This window comes from Myotis nattereri (assembly GCF_964212035.1).
Source record: "Myotis nattereri genome assembly, chromosome: 3".
NCBI classification, from domain to species: domain Eukaryota; kingdom Metazoa; phylum Chordata; class Mammalia; order Chiroptera; family Vespertilionidae; genus Myotis; species Myotis nattereri.
This window is the reverse complement of record NC_138077.1, coordinates 77,666,590-77,678,471: the sequence shown is the minus strand read 5'-3', so window position 1 is coordinate 77,678,471 and position 11,882 is coordinate 77,666,590. Positions and strand designations below refer to the sequence as shown.

The 11,882-nt window shown below is 38.0% G+C and overlaps 1 protein-coding gene across 1 annotated transcript; it reads right to left on the bottom strand.

Moving 5' to 3' along the window:
- Positions 1-412: 412 nt before the first annotated feature.
- On the bottom strand, positions 413-1,342 carry OR5H2 (olfactory receptor family 5 subfamily H member 2; the record flags this gene model as incomplete). Its single annotated transcript, XM_081087918.1, has 1 exon — positions 413-1,342. One exon carries the CDS (start codon positions 1,340-1,342, stop codon positions 413-415), a length of 930 nt encoding a protein of 309 aa, XP_080944044.1.
- Between the last annotated feature and the right edge of the window lie 10,540 nt (positions 1,343-11,882).

Genomic DNA, 11,882 nt, shown 5'->3' with positions numbered 1-11,882 from the left:
TCAGTCAAACACAAACCTGCCTCCACTGTGGGTTAAATGTGACATGATTCTTCAGACTGCTCAGCCGTATTACTATCAAAGACATCAGAATAAGTCCTGTTCAGAGAACTTTTCGTGCTTAATGCATTTATGAAGCCACATTAAGAACATTTAAGAATGTAAAATATTTTATTTGTTTTTCCCTTTAATTATTTTGGTATAATATAAATACTTGATTTAAAATGTTCTGGTTTTAAATAAAATATGCACATATATTAAGGTATTTATTTGGTACTCACACCTTAAGTCTTTACAATAATGGGGCAATTGTAACTGCAAAAGACTTGGAACACTAACTGAAACAGAGCTACATTTAAGCTGCACAACATTTTGACTATTTCAATAAAAATGAAAATATACATTACTATGAGGTTTAAACATTTCTCTTTAACATTTTTTCCAGTGAATCTAAGACTTTCTTATTTCTCAGGCTATAGATAATTGGGTTTAGCAAAGGGATGATGACAGTGTAAAACAGAGAGTCCATCATGTTTTGGCCATCTGCTTGTGCAGACCCAGGACGCACATATATGAAGAGAAGCGAGCCAAAGTATAAAGACACAGATAGGAGATGGGCTCCACAGGTGGAGAAGGCTTTCCTTATGCCTTGTAAAGACTTCTTTTTTACAACTGTAAAGAGAACAAGTGCGTAAGAGACAAGAATAGTCAGTATGGTGAATACCTGTATTGACCCCGAGAAAATAAAAACCATCAGAACATTAATGAAAGGGTCAATACAGGAAATCTTAAACAAGGGCATGATGTCACAGTAAAAGTGATGTATTACATTAGAATTACAGAAGGCTAATCTGAATAAAACACCTATATGAATACAAGCATGAAGAACACCACCTGCAAATGATAAAACTAATAGCCGGATACATAGTCTATTAGTCATAACCGCTGGATAAAGTAACGGTTTGCAGATGGCCACATAGCGATCATACGCCATTGTTGTCAGCAGAAAACATTCTGTGGTTGCACTGAATGCAAAGGAAAAAAACTGAACCATGCATTCAGAGAGAGATATCATCTTACTCTTGGTTAGGATGATAACCAGCATCTTGGGGGTGACTGTAGATGATATCCAAGCATCCATAAAGGCCAAACTCCCAAGGAGTAAATACATGGGGGTATGAAGGTGAGAGTCATTGCAGATGAGAGCAATTAGACCGAGGTTTCCCACCATGGTGATGAGGTATATCACCAAGAACACGAGAAACAAGGGGGTTTGCCATTCTGGTTGATGTATAAGTCCTGTGAGAATAAACTCTGTCAGCAATGTTGCATTTTCCTTTTCCATGTCCTCACTCTATGTTGCCTGAAATGAAATGGAATAAATGAAAACAATATATCACTAAGGATTTATAACACAAAAATATGTGTGTGTGGGGGGGGGTGAGGGGGGGACGGGGAGAGTTAGTTGAAATAAAATCATGAATTCCTTCCTTAATTTTCTTATCTCTATAGTAGGATTAAGTTTAGGGTAATTGAACAAATGGAAGAAAATGCAATTATTTCAAACAAAATGTGCGGAAATGAGAGCAGATTTAGAAAAAAAATACATTCTAAGTATGTGCTATCTTTATGGGGATACCATTGGTTGTAATAGGGAAATTTTGTGTATGAAACATGGATGTAGGTATTGTAGGATATTATAAAAAGTAAATACATGGTAGTGTAGGCTGCTGTGGGGGTGGAGAGGGGGGCTGGAATCAGGAATACTAGTCAGTCACCCGACGTCATGTCCAGTGAGCCCTAAAGCAGATTATACATCAAAACTATTTGTCATAACCTAGTGGGACCTTTTTTTTTTTTTTTTTTTTTTTTTTTTTTTTGCAAAATATAGATTGGAGGTATTATTGTAAAAATTGATTGATTGGGTCAAGAAAAGGTTCATATCTGCATTTTAAAAATCCTCCCCAAATGATTTGAATGCATATCAAGTATTGGGAGTGATGAGTAGGAATGAGATATAGATGCAAAGGAATTCAGAAAGGACTCAGTGATATATTAGGTGTGAAAGGGCTGAAGGAGAGGGGAGTCACTTGGAGACTGGGTAAAATGGCCATCAACACTGAGACCTAGAGCTCAGATGCCGTGGCTAGTTTGCGGAGAGAGTAGCCTCTAAAATCCATGTGAGATGTGCGCAGTAGTATGAGTCCACTAGAGCTTACGAGAAATAGTCTTGGGAGTCATTGGGGTAACTGAGGCATATGTAGGGATGACCTATTCATTGAGAATACGCATAAAGAGAAGAAAAGCACAGAAAACAACCAGAGGAAGCTATATTAAAGAGGCTATAAAGTGGGTACATGGCATATTAGAGAGCCAACATCTGATCTTGTTTTATACTACATCGTCTTGGTGCCTGGCAGAGGTTACCCACGCACTCAAGAAGCCTAAATGGCTAGAAATTGACTTTCCCATCCCCCTTACACCTAACGTGAGGAGACTTGACCCAGATTTGTTCAATCAAACCCATCTAGACAACATGTAGAATATGGAAAGAGGGAGGAAATGTACAGGGGCAAAAGAGAATATTTGTTACAAAGGCAGAAATATGAAGACTGCAGCAAATGCTTCCTGTATCCATAATAACGTTGTCAGTGTGAGCTGGCTTTCCAAATTCAGCAGAAGTGAAGCGGATCTCACTGAGCTAGTGTCGGGACATGATTCTGGCTGATGAATGAATGGCTCCTTTGCTTTCTTCTGTTCCTGCCCCTCTTTTTTCCAACTGGTCTGTTACACTTCTATATCTGAGCCACTTTCCATCAATTAACTCATTTCCTGTTGCTACCAAGAGGCCTGGCTAACATCAAAGGAAGACTAGGGAGAGACCAGAAAAGGATTCCACTGAGCAGAGTAATCAGAAGCAGGAGGGCAACTGGAAAGCTAAGTGTTGTGAAATATATTTAATATATATATATATATATATATATATATATATATATATATATATATATATATTTTCAAGAAGAACAAAGTGATGTAAATGTCAAATACCAAAATAAATGCTTCAGTAGGAAAAGGAGTTATCAGGATTCACTGAATGTGGAAATCAAGAGATTTTTAGTGGCTTTAGTGAGAGCAATTTTGATTATGTGATAGAGTTAAGGCCAAAAAATAATGAGAAGTGAAAGGGACACAAGTGGTTAACAAAGAGTAATACCGAGTATTCCCAGAAATGTGGAGAACAGTTGGCATTTTTCTACTTCTCGTAGGCATAGATCGGGTTATTTTTTCTTCTATAATATTTTAATAAAAGTTTTCAAAAGAAGAGAATATAGAAGGCATTGAGCGAAGACAGGGAACAGAAGAAGTGGGAAGGGAATATGTGTGTATGAAAAGAAAACAACAGGGAATAACAAATAACAGAGACATAGAGGGATAAGTCTAGGAAAGACAAATCAAAGAAAACTGAGAGAGGTAGCATCTGAGAAACACTGAAGAGGAAATACAAGGAAAGGCTCAGAAGCTCGGGGGTAAATGTCGTAACTCTGGCATTCATTAAAAGTGGTCAGTCCTGCCCTAACCGGTTTGGCTCAGTGGATAGAGCTTCGGCCTGCGGACTGAAGGGTCCCAGGTTTGATTCCGGCCAAGGTACCTTGATTGCGGGCACATCCCCAGTAGGAGGTGTGCAGGAGGCGGCTGATCAATGTTTTTGACTCTCTATCTCTCTCCCTTCCTCGCTATAAAAAAAATCAATAAAATATATATATTTTTTAAAAAGCTGTCAGTTCTAAGAATCTTCCTTTTTTTGAAGTTTATTTTCCTATGAAATGTGTGTATAAAAAAAGACACCTCAATTTTAAATTTTATTTTATAAGTCTATGTTGTTCATAAATGTATTAGCACTACCTGGAAGTTCTTTACATATGTAAATGTTGCTTTCATTTACAATTACATTAGAAGTGGCCTTCTCTAGAAATCCTTTTTATTTTATTTGAGAGCACTTTCCTCTCCACCAGTTAGTTGTAGGTTTTCTGTGTATGTATGTGTGTGTGTTTTGCAAAATTAAACTGAGCCAAAACTGGATTCGAAATACAATATAAATAATGAATGTCAATAATTCTAGTTAAGTAGATTTTCATATGGAATGGCTTTCCTTCCCTGCAATTCAATCACTAAATAATTGAAAACTCTCAAATTCAATTTGTGTGTGTGTACTTATTTATTCACAAATGCTAGAAAGCACATTGGAGGGACATCTTTTATATATTTCCAAATATATACCAAAATTTACCATATAAAATCATTATAGTTAGGTTAACAAAATAATAAAACACATTAAAGGCAATAATTTAATCTTAGTAGCTATTTTGCATGTCTAAATTTTAGTCATGAAAATAAAATGTACAATTAATTCACTTTTTTTCTCATTTCCACCTGGCAATTTTGACATTCTATGACCCCAATCTAAAATTATTATAAATGAAATAGTATTTTAAAATTTGTATATAAAAAACAATAAATATTATACAAATCATTTTCCCCTTACCCATATCTTTTGAGAAATTGTGGAGATTCTTTCAATACATTAGGCTTTCTGAAGTAGAAAAATATACAGTAGCACGGGAAGGACAATAACATAGGTAGCAATTCTTTGCACGCTGATTCATTTTTGAGGTTTCATTTTCCAAACTCAGATAAATATTATTTATATGAATTTTCTTTGAATAGAAGACTCCACTAATTATTCATCTCTGTGCTTTGGCCACAACAGAAGGAGTGCAAAACTAAAACTCCCATGATAATGCCCACGGATTCCCTTTAGGACAAAGCTACTGGGCCTTGTGGACTTGGACATGTATGAGCAGTCCATGTTGTTCCACAGGTCATTACAAACTCTAAATTCATAAACATCAAGTCATTGTTGGCAGTCCTAGTTTTAAAAATTGGAACTATTCTTTATTCACTGTTTTCCACCACAGATGAACACTTCTGGCATATTTATGTAAACTTCAATGTATCTATAAATATTGATGCTCTGAGAGCTTTGACTATTATGGTCTTGTCTGAGCTATTCATACATTATTTTAAGAGGCCAAAATTCTGATTCCCTTTAGAAGCCAATCCCAAGTAGTTGTTTTCTTTTTTTTTTTTTTGCATAAAGTATTACAAAGGGTATTACATATGTGTCCATTTTATCCCCCCGCCCTAGACAGTCCCCTAGCCTCCCCTATTTCCCAGTGTCTTATGTCCATTGGTTATGCTTATACGCATGCATACAAGTCCTTTAGTTGATCTCTTACCCCCCTACCTCCTGCCACCCAACCCTCCCCGGCCTTCCCGCTGCAGTTTGACAATCTGTTTGAGGCAGCTCTGCCTCTGTATCTATTATTGTTCAAAAGTTTATAATGGTCTCTATTATCCATGAATGAGTGAGATCATGTGGTATTTTTTCTTCATTGACTGGCTTATTTCACTTAGCATAATGCTCTCCAGTTCCATCCATGACGTTGCAAATGGTAAGAGTTCCTTCCTTTTTAGAGCAGCATAGTATTCCATCGTGTAGATGTACCACAGCTTTCTAATCCATTCATCTACTGATGGGCACTTAGGCTGTTTCCAGATCTTAGCTATGGTGAATTGTGCTGCTATGAACATAGGGGTGCATATATCTTTTCTGATTGGTGTTTCTGGTTTCTTGGGATATATTCCTAGAAGTGGGATCACAGGGTCAAATGGGAGTTCCATTTTCAGTTTTTTAAGGAAACTCCATACTGTCTTCCATAGTGGCTGCACCAGTCTGCATTCCCACCAGCAGTGCACAAGTGTTCCTTTTTCTCCACATCCTCTCCAGCACTTGTCGTTTGCTGATTTGTTGATGATAGCCAGTCTGACAGGTGTGAGATGGTACCTCATTGTTGTTTTGATTTGCATCTCTCGGATGATTAGTGACTTTGAGCATGTTTTCATATGTCTCTTGGCTTTCTGAATGTCCTCTTTTGAAAGGTGTCTATTTAGGTCCTTTGCCCATTTTTTGATTGGATTGTTTATCTTCCTTTTGTTAAGTTGTATGAGTTCCCTATAGATTTTGGAGATTAGGTCCTTATCAGATATGACATTGGCAAATATGTTTTCCCACACAGTGGGTTTTCTCGTTGTTTTGTTGATGGTTTCTTTTACTGTGCAGAAGCTTTTTATTTTGATGTAGTCCCATTTGTTCATTTTCTCTTTAGTTTCAAGTGCCCTAGGAGCTGTATCAGTGAAGAAATTGCTTCGGCATATGTCTGAGATTTTGTTGCCTTTGGATTCTTCTAGAATTTTTATGGTTTCCTGTCGTACATTTAAGTCCTTTATCCATTTTGAGTTTATTTTTGTGTATGGTGTAAGTTGGTGGTCTAGTTTCATTTTCTTGCATATATCTGTCCAATTTTCCCAACACCATTTATTGAAGAGACTATCTTGGCTCCATTGTATGTTCTTGCCTCCTTTGTCAAATATTAATTGAGCATATTGGTTCGGGCCGATTTCTGGGCTCTCTATTCTATTCCATTGATCTATATGCCTATTCTTGTGCCAGTACCAGGCAGTTTTGAGAACAGTGGCTTTGTAATACAACTTGATATCTGGTATTGAGATCCCACCTACTTTGTTCTTTTTCAGGATTGCTGCAGCTATTCGGGGTCTTTTTTTATTCCAGATGAATTTTTGGAGAGTTCGTTCTAGATCTCTGAAGTATGCCGTTGGTATTTTAATGGGAAGTGCATTGAATTTATAGATTGCTTTGGGTAGTATGGACATTTTAATGATGTTGATTCTACCAATCCATGAACACGGTATGTTCTTCCATCTGTTTATGTCTTCCTCTATATCTTTCTTCAACGTCCTGTAGTTTTCTGAGTAGAGGTCTTTTACCTCTTTAGTTAAGATTATTCCTAGGTAGCTTAGTTTTTTTGGTGCGATGGTAAACGGGATTGTTTTTATAATCTCTCTTTCTGAAAGTTCACTATTGGTGTATAGAAATGCCTCAGAGTTCTTGGGGTTAATTTTGTATCCTGCTACATTGCCAAATTCATGTATTAAGTCTAGTAGCTTTTGGATGGAGTCCCTAGGGTTTTGTATGTATAATATCATGTCGTCTGCAAATAAGGACAGTTTTACTTCCTCTTTTCCAATTTGGATGCCTTTTATTTCTTCTTCTTGCCGAATTGCAATGGCTAACACTTCCAGTAATATGTTGAACAGGAGTGGTGAGAGGGGGCATCCCTGTCTTGTTCCTGTTCTTAGGGGAAATGGTGTAAGTTTTTGTCCATTGAGTATGATGTTGGCTGTGGGCCTGTCATATATGGCTTTTATTATGTTGAGGTATGATCCTTCTACTCCCACCTTGCTGAGAGTTTTTATCAAAAATGGGTGTTGAATTTTGTCAAATGCTTTTTCTGCATCAATTGATATGACCATGTGGTTTTTTTCTTTCAATTTGTTTATGTGATGTATCACATTTATTGATTTGCGGATATTGTACCATCCTTGCATCCCTGGGATAAATCCTACTTGGTCATGGTGTATGATCTTTCTGATGTACTGCTGGATCCGATTTGCTAAGATTTTGTTGAGGATTTTGGCATCTATGTTCATGAGGGATATTGGCCTGTAATTCTCTTTCATTGTGTTGTCTTTACCTGGTTTTGGTATTAGGGTGATGCTGGCTTCATAGAATGAGCTTGGAAGTGTTCCTTCCTCTTGAATTTTTTGTAGTAGTCTGAGGAGGATAGGTTTTAGTTCTTCCTTGAATGTTTGGTAAAACTCCCCTGTGAAGCCGTCTGGTCCTGGGCTTTTGTTTGATGGAAGCTTTTTGATGACTGCTTCGATTTCTTCCATAGTTATTGGCCTGTTGAGATTTTTAGATTCTTCCTGATTGAGTTTTGGAATGTTGTATTTTTCTAGGAATTTGTCCATTTCCTCCAGGTTGTCTAGTTTGCTGGAGTAGAGCTGTCCATAGTATTTTTTAACAATCATTTGTATTTCTGTGGGGTCTGTTGTTATTTCGCCTCTATCGTTTCTGATTTTGTTCATTTGGGTCCTCTCTCTTTGCTTCTTGGTGAGTCTGGCTAGAGATTTGTCAATCTTGTTTATCCTTTGAAGAACCAGCTCTTGGTTTCATTGATTTTCTGTATTATTTTTTTGGTCTCTATGTTACTTATTTCTGCTCTAATCTTTATTATCTCCTTCCTTCTGCTCACTCTGGGGTTTTCTTGTTGCTCTCTTTCTAATTCTTTGAGTTGTAGAGTTAGCTGATTTACTACCATTTTTTCTTGTTTTTTGAGATAGGCCTGTAGAGCTATAAACTTCCCTCTCAGGATTGCTTTCATTGTGTCCCATAGGTTTTGGATTGTTGTCATTAGTTTCCAGGATGTTTTGAATTTCTTCTTTGATTTCATTGGTAACCCAATCAATATTTAATAGCATGCTATTCAGCTTCCAGGTGTTTGAGTGTTTTGGGTTGTTTTTATTGCAGTTTATTTCTAATATTATGCCATCGTGGTCTGCGAAGACGCTTTTTATGATTTCAATCTTCTTGAATTTGGGGATACTTTGCTTGTGACCCAATATATGGTCTATTTTTGAATATGTGTCATGAGCACTTGAGTAGAATGTATATTCCGTGGCACTGGGGTGAAGTGTTCTGAAGATATCTATTAAGTCCATCTGATCTAGTGAGTCATTTAGTATTGCTGTATCTTTGCTGATTGTTTGTCTAGAGGACTTATCCAGTGATGACAGTGGTGTATTAAAGTCCCCTACTATGATTGTATTGTTGTCGATCTCTCCTTTGATATCTTCCAGAAGATTTTTTATGTATTTGGGTGCTCCTGCATTGGGTGCATATATGTTTATCAGGGTTATATCTTCTTGTTCTATTGATCCTTTTAGTATTATGAAGTGGCCTTCCGTATCTCTTGTTATGGCCTTCACTTTGAGGTCTATTTTGTCCGATATAAGTATTGCTACCCCAGCTTTCTTTTCTTTTCCATTAGCCTGAAAGATATTTTTCCATCCCTTCACTTTCAGTCTGTGTGAGTCCTTTCTAATGAGGTGGGTCTCTTGTAGACAGCAAATGTATGGGTCATGATTTTTTATCCATTCAGCCACTCGATATCTTTTGGTTGGAGCATTTAGCCCGTTTACATTTAAAGTTATTATTGAAAGGTACTTGTTTGTAGCCATTTCTTTTTGTGTGTGTGTGGCTGTTTTCTTTCTGGGATTTTTATTTCTTCTTTTTACACCAGTCCCTTTAGCATTCCTTGCATTGCTGGCTTGGTGGTGATAAACTCCCTTAGCCTTTTTTTGTCTGTGAAGCTTCTTATTTCCCCTTCAAGTTTGAATGATAGCCTTGCTGGATAGAGTATTCTTGGATTCAGTCCTTTGCTTTGCATCACTTTGTAAATTTCCGTCCATTCTTTTCTGGCCTGATGTGTTTCTGTTGAGAAATCATTTGATAATCTAATGGGAGATCCCTTGTATGTAACTTTCCGTCTCTCTCTTGCAGCCTGTAAGATTCTCTCTTTGTCCTGAACATTTGCCATGGTAATTATGATGTGTCTTGGTGTGGGTCTTTTCGGGTTCACCTTGCTTGGGACTCTCTGGGCTTGTGTGACTTTTTTCTTCCCCACCTCAGGGAAGTTTTCTGATATTATTTCTTCCAATAGGTTTTCTAATCCTTGTTCCTCTTTCTGTTGTTCTGGCACCCCTATTATTCGTATGTTGTTTCGTTTCATGTTGTCCCAAAGCTCCCTTAGGCTCTCCTCCTGTCTTTTAATTTTTTTCTCCAACTGAAGTACAGTTTGGGTGTGTTTTGCTTCCCTGTCTTCTAATTCACTAATTCGGTCTTCCGCTTCTCCTAGTCTACTGTTGATACTTTCAATGGTGTTCTTTATTGCAGCTATATCGCACTTCATTTCTTCTTGGGTCTTACTTAAGTTGTCGATTTTTTCATCTGTTTCTTCTTGCTTCTTGGATAAGTTGTCGATTTTTTCCTCCATCCGGTGTATGCACTCTAGGACCCTTATTCTGAATTCTTTTTCTGTCATGTTGTATGCCTCTGTATCACTTAGCTGCTTTTCTGGTGAGTCCTCCTTTTCTTTCCTTTGGGGATTTCTTTGTCTACCCATGTTTGATCTCACTGACGTATATAGATATTGAGTCGTTCAGTGGCTGCTCCCTAGGTGGCAGTGGCTCCTCGGGCTGTGGTTGCTCCTTGGGTGGTTGTGGTAGCAGCTGCTCCTCTGTTGTTAGCGGGTCTTCTGATGGGTGCTGTTCACAGCTGTTGTGGCTCTTCTGGCTGGTGGAGGGAGGCTTCACCCACAGCAGCTGTTCCTCAGACAGAGCGTGTGGAGATCAGGAGGCCGCTGTTGCTTGGATCTGCTGCGTTGATTTAAAGGCACAAAATACAACACAACAAGGCACAACGTACCAGGCACTGAACACAAATGAATTACGGTATTAATAACCCCAAATAAAGATGGCCACCCGAGCTAAGAGAGTTGGGGGGTAAGGAAGAAAGAAGAGAAAAAGATAGAGAGAAAAACAGAAAAAAGAGAAAGAAAACAAAAAAAGAAGAAAAAGAAAAAAAAAAGAAAAATAGAATGAAGTAGAAGAGGGGAGGAGACTATTCATATGAGGAGAAAACTCCGATAGAACCGCCACTAATCCCAACAAATTCCAGCAACGGATCTCTGGAGTGAATACAAACTACAAACAGCCAATAATATCAAGTGAGGCAAGGGAAAGCAGAAGCACAAAAATAACTGGCCGGGGGTGGGGGGGGGGGTGGGGGGTGGGGAGGGGGAATGGGAGACAGAAAAAGAAAAAGAAAAAGCAGAACAACCTCACATACAATCCTTAAAGAAAAGAAAAGAAAAAAAAACACAATATACTCAACAATCGAGCAAGCAACAACAGAACAATAGAGAAAAGGAGAGAATAAAAAATTTGGATAGTGAAGAAAGATAAAGGAGAGGTGGATAAGGATTTAGAGCAGGTGATTGGAAAAGGGATATATAAGTAGGGTGAAATTTAGACAGGGCGTATGAAGAATAGGGAAAATCTAAAGCAGGAATAGGGTAAGAGAAACAGGACAGCAAAAGGGGAAAAGTGGGGAAGAGAGTTTTAGCACAGCAGCACAATTGAGGTAGAGGAAAATGATGCTAAAAGAATGATGAAAATAGAATGGAGAACCTTAGTCCCAAGATAAAATAAAGAGAAAATAAAATGACACTTTAAAAAAAATGGTAAAATGGCAGCAGTAATAATACTGGTTAAAAATAAAAATGTAGTAATTAAAAGGGTAAAATCAGGTGATGAAAAAAGAAAATAAATGGTTTCTTAGTTAAAAGGTGAAACAATAATTAAAAAAAATAATTAAAAAAAAATGGGCTGTAATGAAGGTGCTTCAGATCTTCTGCTCCTCTTTTTGGCACACCAGGTATTCAGGAGAATGTTGAATTTTCCTCTGATACACTGTTCCTCTGTGTTGTAAGCCACAGTCCTGATTTTAAGGCAGGCTACATTGGTTTCCCAGACAGCCCTTATCTGTATTTACAGAAGAGTCAGTTCGTGGCTCTGCCTCTGGGTGGCAGTGCGTCGGGATTGACCTCCGAGGGTATAGGACCTCTCTGACCAGGTGTTCTCTATTGTACTGGAAGCTGGTTTGGGAATGTCCTCCGCCCAGAGCTGGTTTTCCAGTAGTCACTCCCCGCTCTGTTTCCCAGGCTCCCCCAAAACAGCCTTCCCTTACAAGCTCTGTGACTGACCCCAACTGGGTAGTCCCTTGCACTGGGTTCAACAATCAAACGCACAGATTTAAGAGCCTGGGAAGTTGTGCGAACTCGCAA